General features: G+C 46.8%; 1 protein-coding gene across 3 annotated transcripts in view; it reads right to left on the reverse strand.

Moving 5' to 3' along the window:
* Window positions 1-4,382: 4,382 nt before the first annotated feature.
* BIN2 (bridging integrator 2) overlaps window positions 4,383-14,496 on the reverse strand; it is a 35,255-nt gene continuing 25,141 nt past the window's right edge. Inside the window, exons 9-13 of one of the 3 annotated variants that reach the window (XM_047065578.1) lie at window positions 14,276-14,358; window positions 9,862-10,579; window positions 7,340-7,420; window positions 5,662-5,733; window positions 4,383-4,870 (exon numbers count right to left, since the gene is read on the reverse strand). In XM_047065578.1, coding sequence (XP_046921534.1) covers window positions 4,847-4,870; window positions 5,662-5,733; window positions 7,340-7,420; window positions 9,862-10,579; window positions 14,276-14,358 — 978 coding nt within the window. In that variant the 3' untranslated portion in view covers window positions 4,383-4,846. Of the gene's footprint in view, window positions 4,871-5,661; window positions 5,734-7,339; window positions 7,421-9,859; window positions 10,583-14,275; window positions 14,359-14,496 lie in introns of those variants that run through there. The other 2 variants (XM_047065577.1, XM_047065579.1) reach the window with 2 other exon arrangements.

Consider the following 14,496-nt stretch of genomic DNA (forward strand, 5'->3'; position numbering starts at 1 on the left):
TTGTCACTTTCCTCTCCATCCGGAGCCGCTTCCTCCCTCGTCCCGAGGCTCCAGACGGCGTGGGATCGGAACTGGGATAACTGAGATCTGTCCGCTTTCCCCCGATCGACGGAATTTGAACTCCCAGCAAATGCGGAAAATCACGTTTACTTGCGTTTGCGTATCATTTACGTAAACAGGTCCGCGTCCAGAAAGCTTGGAGCTTCCCGCGGCCGGGAAGCCGGGAGGCTCGGAGGGGGAGGGAGGGAAGCGGGGCCCCATCCGGATCTTCCTCCTCTGACATTCTTCCGAGGCTGTATAGTATAGACAGAGGGTGAGAGCGTCACGGACTTTCGATACAAACGGTCCCAGCGCCGCGGCTTGTTAGCTGTATGACTTTTGGGCGAATTACTTAACATCTCTAAAATCTGTTCTCTCATCCCTGAAATGAAGCCATTTCACGGCCACACTTCTAGCACCTGGTAAGAATCTCAACCTGTTAATCAGTGCCACCCTTAAGCCATCTTGACTCACTTCTCTGTGGCAGGAAATGTTCTCATATTAATGAAGTCAATGACTAAGGATGTAATAGTATAAACACAGGCTCTGCCATCCGCCCTGCTGTGTGATCTTGGACAAGCGACCTTGGTTTCATTTCTCCATCTAGGGCAGCACCTCTTTCTTGGAGTTACTGGGGGTGGTGGAGGATGGAATGTTAATACACCTAAAGCATTAGAACATTACCTGGCACATAGTAAGTGCTCAATAAATGGTAGCCATTTTTATGTTGACTTCCTACTTAGAATTCAAGTGGTTTATTCTGCCTTCCATTCCAGTGATACAGACTTCCTTGCTTCCTTATTCCAGTGAGGAGGAGTTCTCTGGTTTTGGAAATCAGTATTTATATACACTGATGGACCGATCTTGTGCATGTTCATTTGGGGAACAAAGACTGACGGAGAAAGTCTCAGAGAATAGAGGCATAGTGTGAGAAAAAAAGCAAAGACACAAATAAGGGTAGTTGCTTTCATTCCTAAAGATATTATTTGGTTGGTAAAAAACAGAGGGAAAAGAGTAAGTTGATGAAATTCATTTTATTTAAATATATCTTTAAAGGCACAGTAGGTATCAGTGAGGCAAAAGAAAGCCCATGTGTGGGAAAACTACCAATCCAGCCAAGAAAGACAAAGAAAGTAACATGGAGGCAAGATGTATAGAAGTTAGCCAGTGCCTGGGTGGCTCAGTCGGTTAAGAATCTGACTTCGGCTCAGGTCAGGATCTTATGGCTCTTGAGTTCAAGCCCCATGTCCAGCTCTGTGCTGACAGCTCAGAGCCTGGAGCCTGCCTCGGATTCTGTGTCCCCCTCTCTGCCCCTCCCCCACTAGCGGCCTGTAACCTCCAAAGGTTTGCAGGTACGTGATTTTATCCGTGTTGGCACATACCTACCATTCATTTTAAAAGCATAAACATGCAGAAGAAGGAGATCCAATATGCATATGCTCAGCACCTAATTGAGCATAAAACAGCAATACCGTAAGCATCAGGTGTATTCTGTTCTTCGGTATAGCCTATATATCCTGGATGTGTCATGTTTCCAGTGTTCTCTAGGTATCTCACCTAGTCTGTCAATACTGTCCTTCACATTATTGGAAGGCAGGGACTGGGTGATGTTCTTGCAATTGATTTTATATGGAGATGCATACAGACAGATGACGAATGGAGCCTCATTGGTGGTGAGTGTTCTCTAAGGATTGAATGCTAAACTTCAGAAACTGGAGCAGCCATTCTTTGGTCAACAGACCTCAGGGGCATCAGGGCAGGGAATAAGAGATACTCATCTCTGCCCAAGGTATTGGCTTCTAGCCCCTTCTTGTGCTGCTGCCAGGATGGCAGTCTTCTCAATCCCAGTCTTTCCCCTGGACAACTTTACCGTTTTGTAAATCAGGGTAAACGATTTGGTTCCTCGTCGGGACTATCTTGCCTAAATAAGCAAAATTCTTCGTTAATGCCCAGCATACTGGCCCTTTCCCCTGTCTTCCTGGAACCTCCTGTAGGACCATATGCAGATGAAGTGTCCATCTCACAATCTAGTAAATATCTGCACGTCAGTAGTGCCTCTGTGGTACCAGTTACTTTGGGTGCTTCCCCCCGCCTCACCCCCCCCCCCCTTAAGACTATAAGTCCCTAGAAGTCCTCTCTGGCACACCCCTTTCCTAGGCAGGAAAGCCTTGCGGAGAAAAGGCATGAATTGGATTTTGCCAGATGAATGTGGGAGGGGCAATTCCAAGCAGGTCATGGAAGGCCTTGGACAGCTAAGGGCCTGTATTCCCAGCGTCACCCCTGCCGGTAGCCCTGGAGCATCGCTCCTGGTTGTGATTCTGAGTACTGCAGAGATGGGATGCCTTGTAGGAGAGGTGTTAAAATATAGGCAGTAGGGCTCCTACAGGGCGGCATGCAACCTCTTGTCCGTTTTGGCAGGAGCGACCTTTTGAAGGCTTTCAAATAAGACCAGCAGGATTAGCTCTTAGAAAAACAACTCCTAGGGGTGCCTGGGTGGCACCTGGGTGACTTCAGCCAGGTCGCGATCTCGCGGTCCGTGAGTTCGAGCCCCGCGTCAGGCTCTGGGCTGATGGCTCAGAGCCTGGAGCCTGTTTCCGATTCTGTGTCTCCCTCTCTCTCTGCCCCTCCCCCGTTCATGCTCTGTCTCTCTCTGTCCCCCCCCCAAAAAAAAAAAGTTGAGAAAAAAAAAAAAACAACTCCTAAATACAAACACTGATTTCCAGCTCCCCAACAGACGCATTTGCTGGAAGGTCCTGCAAGTTCTCGAGCTCCTTGTAGCCCGTGGTTGTAGGGGACACCCAATAAACCGCGCAGAAAGCATACACTTTGATCAGTTCTGACGTGTGTGGGTACTCATTAAACGATCACAATACCGTGGATGTTTCCATCGCTCTAGAAGTGTCCTTGTGCTTCTTTGTCTTCCATCTTCATTACCACTGCCTCGTCGTCCCACCACCCCCACTGGTCTCCCTGTCATCGTAGACGCTAACCTGCCTCTCCATCAACTGGGCCAGATTCTTTCTCCAGGCAGTCTGAGTCTGGAAAGGACACAGTGGCGGAAGGTGGTGGAGGCTGAGTCCTCCCTAAAGGACAGTCCACACATTCCTGCCACAGACACCCATGGGCTGGCTCTTGTCTTTTCCTGTTCTTTCGGTTCTGTGAGCTGCCTGATATCCCTCCAATGTTGTGTTTTTGTTTTTGGTTTTGTTTTTTTGATGTGGAGCTTGAACTCACAAACTATGCGATCATGACCTGAGCTGAAGTCGGATGCTCAGCTGACTGAGCCACCCAGGCGCCGCCCCTTCCAACGTGTTCTTTATTGCTCAATTGTGGCCGTTTGTTGTTTGCAACCAGAGAACCCGCACGCGGCAACGGCCTTCCTCCGGGGTCACCATTTCAGAGAATGGCACTCCCAAATCCTTGTCTCTCAAGCCTAACCCAGAGTAATTCCTGAAAAACTTCAGTCATGTGTCCTCCTCTAACCCATTGCTAAATCCTGCCCATTCTGCTCCCTGCTTAATATTCTGTCTCTATAAAGTTTTAGCTTCTCCCTCATCATTATTTGTCTAGTACCTAGTACAGTACTTGGTGCAGAGTAGGTACTCAGTAAATGCTTGCTGAATGACTGAATTGTGCCGTTGTCCATAACCCCAGACACAAAAGCAAAGATGTAGGAGTGTGCGTTTTTAGCCTGGCAGGAAGTCGAAGTGAGTTTTTAATGTTTTCACAGAAGTAAATGATAGGACGTGAATCCTGGATTTCGGACTCTAAATTCAATGCTGTTTCCATTATATTATTGTATTTTGCCGGGAGTTCCATTTCTTCTTCCATCCTGCTGAGATGCTTTTTTTTTTTTTTTTAAGTTTATTTATTTTTGAGAGAGAAAAAGAGCATGCAGGCCAGTGGGGGAGAGACAGAGATGGGGACAGAGAGAGAATCCTAAGCAGGCTCCGCAGAGCCCAACGTGGGGCTCAAATTCATGAACTATGAGATCACGACCTGAGCCGAAGTCGGACGCTCAACCAACCGAGCCACCCAGGCGCCCTTCAGATGCTTATTTACGCCAAGGACCACATTGTAAACACTAGACACAGCTCTAAAATGCAACCCCTTTCCAAGGGCATTTGCTTATTAATTGAAAGTGAGAGAGGGCATGCAGTAAAGCGTCTGGATTGAGGAAAGGAACCTGTGCACCCCCCCTCCCCCCGCAGCATTCTGACCAAGCTGGGGGTCAAGGATGGGACTGACGCTTTCTGAACAAGGGGTACATGCAATACGACCTAAGTGGAGAACAGTGTGCTGGGCTGGAACAACTTTGTGTTAAAATAAGGATCCACACACGGTTCGAATGATACTTTTATTTATTGTCTGCAAATCTGTTCTTCTGGCTCGAGGTCTTGCCAATGAGTGGTGAGTCAAAGATTTGTGTGCTGTTCTTTGAGTACGTGTGGTTATGGGTCTCTGTGCGGACGTGTCTGTCTATAGATGCTTTTGCTAATTTATGGTCATCTTCCGCCTACTTTAATTAACATATAAAGTCTTCTTATTCTGACAATGCTAAAGCCTGAGTTAAATACTCCCCGAGTCTAATGGTTTCTTCTCCCAAGCCTGCCTCCCTCCCTCTCCTAAGTCTGCTCCTCAGCCCCCATTAATGCTAGATCTTTAGAGACCATCAGCATTCACACGGGTGGAGAACCTAAAAATGAATGCTAGATCTTAAGTCCCTCTGACCTGTATACCCTTGAGCTGAGGAGCTTCTTGGGGAGGTGTGTGCTGGGGGGGGGGGCTCGGCAGTCCCTCTTCAGAGTTAGTCATTTTGCACTGTAGATACCTGGAGAACAAACAAACGTGATTGGGTTAGATGCCGACCTGCCCTCTCACCAACCACTCCCGGGGAGGAGGGGGTGGAGGAGCTCAGTTTGCTTCTAGCAAATTGTATTTCTTGTAAGGCACTGGGCTGTACCCAGGGAGGCGATGTAAAACTGGTTGCTGGGATTACTGTAAAGACTGGGTGCAGATACTGTTCATCGCATCATTTGCCATCTCTTTACGAGGACTCACAGGGGAAACTTCTTTTCGTCTTAGTAACAAGAGCTGTTGCTCTCTTGAGGAGTGGGCAGCACGAACTAAATGAGCTGGTCATATTTTCCTCTTCTCCTTGGATGTTAGAAAGTGTTGCAACCACCTTTGTGGTCCACCCTGGGTACTTTTATTTTATAGAATGCTTTTTTGTCTTTCCCTAGTTCATGGCTCCATTTTATGTCATGGTTACTAATATACTTCTGAGTATGCTGTGCGTGTGTACGTATTTACCTTTTTGTGTGCCTTTTATATATATCTCAACTCCTTTTTGAAATAAGTTCCCATACAACTAAACACATATTTAGGAGATAAGGCTACGGCAAGAGGTCCAGAGGTTCAAGGTCAAGGGCTGGGAAATGGGCACAGAAACCACAAAGGCCCAGGTTATTCTTGGTTCCTCTGGCTCCCACCTGCCTGACTTTGCCCGGAGGATACTGTTCACTGCTGGCTTCCCCCTGTAGCCGACTGTAACCAAACCTCTGTTCACCCCTAGTGCCCAATCTTCCCACTCATCCCATTCTGTGGATCTGGCCTCCTTACCTCTTCTTGAGGCTCGGGTGCCATGACGTCACTCTCTTCTGGAACTGCGGAGACGTGAAGCTGATCTTGGCTCTACAAAAAGAAGAGTTCTGCTGGTTAAGAGGTGGATCCACCTCCCCAGCCTCTCCCCAGCTTAGAAGGGTCTTCTGTGCGCTACACTTTACAAGGGGCAAGGACAACACAAAGGGCAAACGTACAGTGTTGTTTCACTATGGCCTGAGAGCATCGGGGAAGGCTTTACTGTCATGCTGTGTTACAGATCAAGAGACCCAGATTCAAAGGTGAAATGACAGGGAACCGGGTCTTGGGACTCCCGTTGTCTCCCTGATCAGACCCTGTGTGATCCGTGTGACATGCATCTGTATATAAATCTATGTGGGAATCTAGGAGGGTATAAATGTAGGTCTTTTTTTTTTAATTTTGAACGTTTTATTTATTTTTGAGACAGAGAGAGACAGAGCATGAACGGGGGAGGGGCAGAGAGAGAGGGAGACACAGAATCGGAAGCAGGCACCAGGCTCTGAGCCATCAGCCCAGAGCCCGACGTGGGGCTCGAACTCACGGACCGCGAGATCGTGACCCGAGCCGAAGTCGGACGCTTAACCGACTGAGCCACCCAGGCGCCCCTAAATGTAGGTCTTAAAAACACTACCCACCACTTTTAGACTAACCCTCCTTGAGAATGCACTGCGGCTCTCACGCTGAGATGATCGTCGGCTGTGCCGGTTTGGAAAGGCCAAGTGGTATGATGGTTTCTTTGGGGAAGAGTTCTGGGTTCTGAGATGGGAACCCGAGGTACGGAAAGCCCTGTCCAGGAACTGCTAAGCCAGGGGGAGACCTTGGCATTCTAAGGTTTGGAGTGAATGTATTTTTTTAATTGAAATTTAACCTACACACTATAAAATTCACCCGCTCGAAAAGCAGGACCAACTTCTAACAGTCTGGGACAGCCACTTGGAAGTCTGTGGTTTCTGCTTTCAGGGATCCTTCTTCTTCTTCTTCCCTCCTCCAGTTCCAGGCTGTGAATTACCCCAAAGGTAATACTGCCTCCCAGAAAAGTACTATTCTTTCAGAGACCCTTCATTCTCTCTCAGGCGATTAAGCAAAAATATGCCTCCTTAGCTGAGGACTGAGCAATCCCCCAGGAGAGGCTGGGAGTAAGGAAATACTATAAATCTCAAACATAAGGAGGGGAGGAGCAGGGAGCAGGTTGCGTCCTATATCTCTTTCCCAAGGAGGACAGTGTTACTAGCGCATTCCTCAAAAATAGACAGCATCTCGGCCCCTATAATCGCCCCTCCAATAAGATTACTCCAAAGAGGCAAACCTGTTTTATCCTCCAGAGCCAAAGAGGCCATTCTATTGCTGACCCCATACCAAAATCATGTAATATGTTACAGTCACACTTAAATTGATCTTGGACCTTCCATGCCATTGAATTGCTCTTTGTGGTGCAGACAAGTGAAAAGTGGCTACACTTTACCCATTCAAAATCCCACAGTTAGCCTGCACTTATTCACCGTCCACAAGTCCTGCCTATTTCTCCCAGTCAGCATAGCTTCCTCACACGAGAAGCCAACAAGGGGCAAGTTCTAGATCTTGCCCCGTTAGGACCTTCAGTGCCTCACGTGGATCAAGACCGAGGGCATAAGGGCGCTGACGACTTAGATGTTAGTACCTCAGGGGAGTCAGCGAAGCCCAGCTTCTTGTTCTCTTCCTTGTCTTCTATCTTCTTTGCCTTGTCAGACTCTGAAAAAACCTGTGGATCAAAGCGGACAATGTATGAGGAAGTCCCACGCCTTCACACCCTGGATGCCACCCTGGATGCTTTGTCTGTTAGCTGGTGCCCACAGTACTGGCATGGTGCCTATGTCCAGATACCAGGAGGCTCTCAAGGTAGCCTGGTCAGCCCTCAGTGAGGCACAGGCAGTCACGGGGTGGTGTGAACCGAGGGGCACCGGGAATCTCAGACTCCCAGATATCCACGTGGCTCATGCCCCAGCCTCCTTCATTGCCCAAATGTTTCCTTTGGCCACTCCGTTTAAAACTGCAATTTAGCCGGGGCGCCTGGGTGGCTCAGTCAGTTGAGCGCCTGACTTCGGCTCAGGGCATGATCTCACGGCTCCTGGGTTTGAGCCCCGTGTCGGGTTCTGTTGCTGACAGCCTGGAGCCTGGAGCCTGCTTTGGATTCTGTGTCTCCCTCTCTCTGCTCCTCCCCCACTCATGCTCTGTCTCTCAAAAATAAGTAAACATTAAAATTTTTTTTTAAAAAAACCTCCAGGGGCGCCTGGGTGGCTCAGTCGGTTAAGCGTCTGACTTCGGCTCAGGTCATGATCTCACGGTCTGTGAGTTCGAGCCCCACGTTGGGCTCTGTGCTGACAGCTAGGAGCCTGGAGCCTGCTTCGGATTCTGTGTCTCCCTCTCTCTCTGACCCTCCCCCATTCATGCTCTGTCTCTCTCTGTCTCAAAAATAAACATTTAAAAAATAAATAAAAAATAAATAAAAAATAAAAAAACCTCCAATTTAGCCTTCGCTCCCTGTGCCTTCCCCTACTTAATTTCTCTCTAGATCTCTTATCAACACTAAATTGTAATTTTACTTATTTATCGTTTCTTGCCTATCTCCCTTATTCTCCCTACCCCCAGCCACTAGAATGTAAGATGCAGGAAGGCAGAGAATTTTGTGTTTTGCTCACTGTAATATCCCACCTCCTAGAAGAGTGCCTGGCACATAGCAGGGACTCAGTAAGTAATTATGGAATGAATGAATGAATGAATCTTGGTGCCATCTAGTGAGGTGTCTCACCATAATCTTCTCTATAATGCACCTGACAGGTGATCATATATTCTTAGCTTTCAACAGCAAGGGACGGGGGCTATTTCTCAAGGTGGCCTATCCTATTTTGGTTTTTGGAAGTCCCTGTGCTTCCTTCTCCCTATATTTGAAATGGGTTTTCCATATCATTTTTTAACAGAGCTAATCACTGAATGTTTACCTTATATTGATCCAAAATGTACTTGAAAAAAAAATTACACACAGTTCTGCCCTCAGAAATCTCATAGAACAAGTCAAATCGCTCTTTGATATGATATAGCCTTTCCGTGTCATTTGAATAGAATACAACTTGATTTCCAGATCCTTTACAGAACTGGTCGCTCTCCACAGGTCTCTTTCTCTATTTTAACACAATCCTTTTCTCATCCATATCCTCACCTTTCAAAAGACCATCCCTTTTGCCTTACTTTCCCCTGTGAGTTCCTTCTTCTACGCCTCTCTCATCACAGAAGATGCACCTTGGAAATTTGCAGATGCCATTTTTCTTACTGTAGTCACAAGTATGATGAACTGGAATGAGACCCTCCTCCCTGTCCCTACTAAAAAATGTAAAGCTCAGGGTGCCAGTTGTAGATTCTTTTTCTTTAAAAAAAATTTTTTTTTAATCTTTATTTTTGAGAGAGAGAGAGAGACAGAGTGTGAGCAGGGGAGGAACAGAGAGAGAAGGAGACACAGAATCTGAAGCAGGCTCCAGGCTCTGAGCTGTCAGCACAGAGCCTGACACGGGGCTCGAACCCACAAACTTTGAGATCATGACCTGAGCCGAAGCCGGACCGTTAACCGACTGAGCCACCCAGGAGCCCCGTTGTAGATTCTTTACCTTGGGAACTCCCAGAACTTGGGAGCAAAAGAAAGAAATGAATAAGAATCTGTTCATAACAATAATAATAACATGAGAGATAAGCCCTTTGCAGAAGTCAACCACCCTGAGAGTACAGGTCACTAAATTAGTCGCTATGAATCTGTGAAACGATGCCCAGGACCAAAAAGGTGTCCGAGAATATCCTCGAAACTGTAACCTAATGACAGAAGATCTTATCACCTGGGGCAAGCTGACTGTAGTAAAGGTGATCTACATGGAGGATGTAAAAGGGAATAAAGACTCAACCAGGGGGCGCCTGGGTGGCGCAGTCGGTTGGGCGTCCGACTTCAGCCAGGTCACGATCTCGCGGTCCGTGAGTTCGAGCCCCGCGCCGGGCTCTGGGCTGATGGCTCAGAGCCTGGAGCCTGTTTCCGATTCTGTGTCTCCCTCTCTCTCTGCCCCTCCCCCGTTCATGCTCTGTCTCTCTCTGTCCCAAAAATAAATAAACGTTGAAAAAAAAAAAATTAAAAAAAAAAAAAGACTCAACCAGACCCAATCTCACCTCAGAGGACATCAAGGTAGGGGAAGTACAAAGTTCTTCTGGGTTCAGATTGCCGATGTTCTCCTTTTCTCTGGCCTCAGGAGTTCTTGCTGGCTTCTCTGGTGGCTGGGGGTCAGGAGAAGCCTCCAAGAGGGCCCTAGGACTGGTGGGCGAGCCCTGTTCAGAGGCTGGAGGGCTGGAGGGGAGGTTCCCCAAGGAGTGCCTGGGGCTGGGAGTGGCTCTGGGCGGAGGCGGCCTATTAGGAGGTGCGGAGGTCCTCTGGACAGGGGCTCTCTTCTTCGGTTGTTCGGACCCTTCACTTGAGGTGCGGGTTCGGAGGACCACTTCTGGGGGAGATGAGGGCTGTTCTGAAGGGAGAAGGGGTCCGCCCGGTGATGGAGATGGGGAGCCGGGGAGCGCTTCCTCTTGGGACTTGCCGTCCTCAATGGTGGGAGAGGGCTGGGCCTGGGCGGGGCCGTGGCAAGCTGGCAGAGGCTCTTCCTCCTCGGAGGAGCTAGCTTCAGACTCTTCCACTTCTTCTTCCTGGTCTTTTAAGGGCTCTTTAATCTCAGCATCATCTTCTCGCTGGGCCAGATCAGATGCCAGCTCTTCTTCACTTGCTGAGATGGAGTCCCCTTCATTCTTCAAAGCAAGCGCGGAGGGACTGGTAGGTGAGGTGAGAGGGCTGGAGACTGCCGATGTTCGAACTGGGGAAGAGATGACTAAAGAGCGTCTGCTGCTGCTAAAAAAGTAAGAGCGTTCAGATTCAGAAGAGCTGAGACCTGGAAGCAACCTAAATACCCCCACGTAAATAATGATGCATGCACATCATAAGAAAATAGAACAAAGCCATCTAAGATACGGGAAAGCTTGGGGACGCCAGGGTGGCTCAGTCGGTTGAGCGTCCGACTTCGGGTCAGGTCATGATCTCACGGTTTGTGAGTTCAAGCCCCGCGTCGGGCTCTGTGCTGACAGCTCAGAGCCTGGAGCCTGCTTCCGATTCTGTGTCTCCCTCTCTCTCTGCTCCTCCCCCCACTCATGCTCTGTCTGTCTCTCTCTCCTTCAAAAACATTAAAAAAATTTAAGACATGAGAAAGCTTGTATACTTTGCGATAATGCTTCTGTTATATGGTGCAAAAGAGGCTATAACATGTTATATATATCACGATCTCAATTACGTAAAAAATATATATAAAGAAAGCAAGACTGGAAAGAAACATAGCAAAATGCTGACAGGATGTTTTCTCTGGGGAAAAGATTCACAGGTGATACACAGTTGATTCTTGTGGACTATTTGCAAATTCACCTGGTCCCCAAAATTGATTTGTAACTCCAAAATGAACACTCACGATGCTTTCTTTTGCAGCCAGCCATGGACACGACGCGAGCTTTGAAAAGTGGGTGCCTGAAGGGCACTTTCCCAGCCAAGGTCTAACCAGGCAACCCTCCGCCTGGTTTCAGCTCTTACAACCACAAACATGTCCTTTTTGCCATGTCTCTCACAGTGTGCTTTTCGTTGGTGATTTTGCTGTTAGAATGGCCTCCCAAGTATAGCAGTAAAGTGCTTAGAGCGAGACGACTGTGATGTGCCTCACAAAGGAAAAAATGCCTGTCAGATAAGCTTCCCTCAGGGAGGAGTTATGGTGTTGTGGGCTAGGAGTCAACAACAAGGTGTCTTTCAACAGAAACACACACAAGAAGACAATGTTATGTACTGATTGGCTGATGAAAATGCTAGGAGTGGGGTCTTATGGGAACCTAACTCCGTATCTCCCTTAGGAGTAATGGTTCAGTGTTCACTAATCCAGTGGTCACGGTGACTTTATGGAACACAATGACCATGAATAATGAAAACTGACTCTATGTATTCAGTAGGCCAGACACTGTGCCGAGTGCTTGTATGGCCAACGTCAGCTTGAGTCCTCCTCACCTCAGGGGCCTCCTATGTACTGTCTACAAACTGACTAAGCAACCCACAGATATTTACTCGACAGATACCAATTATGTTGGCACAAGGATGGGAGATGGGAATAGGCAGAGAAAGAGAAAAACTTCGTTCTGGCCTTGTGGCAGTTTCTGATGTGAGATAATAAGCTGAGCGACAGAGGTTATTTCTAACACTGACATTCTAGGGTCAGTAGCTTTAGAGGCCCAGGACATAGCCAGAAAAAAACCACATTTCCCTACGAGGTTCTGGGACATCTTGGTGTCAGTGATAGTAAATTTCAGACAAATGGACCACTACAGAGAATTCTGTCTCTAAATGCTGAGAAATGGAGAAACAGAATTTTTGGAGCAAAAAGGGAATTTGTCTAGGAAATCTACATTGACCCTTTAGTGATGATTTGTAATCACTAAACAAATTGCTGTAACAGATTGCTAAATGGATAATACAAATAACAAATGTGAGCCTGATGCTTCCTTTAAGTCCCAAGATCAGTTTCACCACCTCCTTTAAAAGTCTACCCTGACCATCCCTGCAATGGCAGATACTTACTTCTCTGGAATTCCTACTGGTCTCATTGAGTACTTATGTGTGCAAGCTTATATTGTTCCTTGTCTCCATGGGTACATTTTCTGTCCTTTCAACTTTTGGTAAATCACTTCAGGGAAAGGACAAGTCTCCTATGTCTTTGGGTCTCTAACTCTCAACATAAAACCTTGTACATAGAAAGAATCAAAGGCTCCAGAATGAGAAAGTGATCACATTCTGAGGGACCACTGAACTGCTTATGTCTACCAGCATAAAGAATGTATGAAGGCAATAGACAACACACACACACACACACACACACACACACACACACAAGAAGAAAGTCATAAAATTGAGAAGATATTTGCAATGCATAGCATTAAAGTATTAATATCCAGAACAAACACAAAAAATACCTCCTACAAATCAATTTTAAAAAGGGTAAACAGGGGCACCTGGGTGGCGCAGTCGGTTAAGCATCCGGCTTTCGCTCAGGTCATGATCTCACAGTTTGTGAGTCTGAGTCCCACACTGTGCTTACTGCTATCAGGGCAGAGGCGGCTTCAGGTCCTCTGTCCTGGTCTCTCTGCCCCCTCCCCAGCTCACGCACTCACTCTCACTTTCTCGAAAATAAATACACATTAAAAAAATTTTAAGAAAAAGGTAAGCAATACAAGTGAAAAATGTGAAAACAAGGTTAAACTGGAAAGTCACAGAAAGGAACGTTAAACGGCCAGTAACACGAAAAGATGCTCAAGGTAACCAGCGATTGTGGAGTGTGAATTAAATTGCAAAAATTCCACTTCATACCCATTAGTTTAGAAAACTAAATAGGTCTGACAATGTCATATGTAGCAAGAACATGGAGCACTGGGGGGCTTTTACTACTCCTGGTGAGTTGTAAATTCCAGCAGTCACTTGGGAGAGCCATTTGACAATGACAATCCCTAGCAAGGCTGAAGAAGCCCATGCACAGACTATGACTCAGCAATTCCCCTCCAAATGTACACCCTAAAGAAACTCTTGGTGATACACACAAAGAGAAATGCAAGACGTGTCCGCTGTAACATTATTTGTAATAGCAAGAAACTGGAAAACAACCCAGATGTCTATCAGCAGGAGGACAGAAAAATAAATTGTGGACAGCCACACAACAGCATCCATCACAGTCAGGGGAAAGGAAAGACAAGAGCTGGTAACACGTAGCAACAGGATAAACGAATGTCACAAACGGTATGAAGAGAACAGAAAGAAGTTGCAAAAGAACACGTCAAGTATGATTCCAGTTTATAAAGTTTGAAAACATGCAAAACGGTATTTTCTGTGCGTGCGTGTATGTGTATAAGAAAAGTAAAAAGACATGCATGGGAAAAAGAAATACGAAATTGAAGACAGTGGTCACCTTTGGAGAGGGGGCAGGAAGAGAAAGTGAGTGGGGAAGGGACACCGTGTGCTTCAATAATACATATAATAGCTGATTTCTTAAATCTGGTGGTAACTGTATGGCTATTTATTGTATTATTCTTTTTTTATTGTATTTTTTATACCTTTAGTGATAGCTGAAATATTCCATACAAAAAAAAAAGAATTTATAGGAGGCATAATACAAACAACAAAGTGGGGCGCCTGGGTGGCTCAGTTGGTAAGGGTCTGACTTTCGCTCAGGTCATGATCTCGTGGTTTGTGAGTTTGGGATTCTCTCTCCCTCTCTCTCTGCCCTTCCCTCCCCTCTTCCCCCCGCTCTTTTTCTTGCCTGTGTGTGCACTCGTGCTCTCTTTCTCAAAATAAAAACAAAAAACAAAAAAAACAAAAAACCAAACCCAAACTCTTTACAAAAAACAAGTAACAACCAACATCATGCACATGACCGTGAAGGGAAGGCCAGGATTGGGGATGGAAATGGGAGTGCTGCGAGTGTTCACAGGACAAGGGAAGCAGCCAAGAGTCTCAGAAGTTGCTCACCTTGATACTCCCTTCACCACAAAGACCTTGTTGGAATGTTGCTTCTCCAGTTTGCTCATCACCTCGTAGAGACTGTGGTTCAGCTAGAGCCAGCAAGAGAGACGGTTGCTAGCCAGAGGGAACCTGAGACTGGCATATCCCTTCTCTTCTCCCTTTCAGACAGTTCCCCAGATAAAACCTCCCCACCCTTAACTATAAAACTCCTCCTCATCTCTTTTGCA

This window comes from Lynx rufus, unplaced genomic scaffold (genome assembly GCF_022079265.1).
Source record: "Lynx rufus isolate CCGP_SWC_20201006 ecotype Redwood Valley unplaced genomic scaffold, mLynRuf1.p SCAF_7, whole genome shotgun sequence".
Lineage (NCBI taxonomy): Eukaryota > Metazoa > Chordata > Mammalia > Carnivora > Felidae > Lynx > Lynx rufus.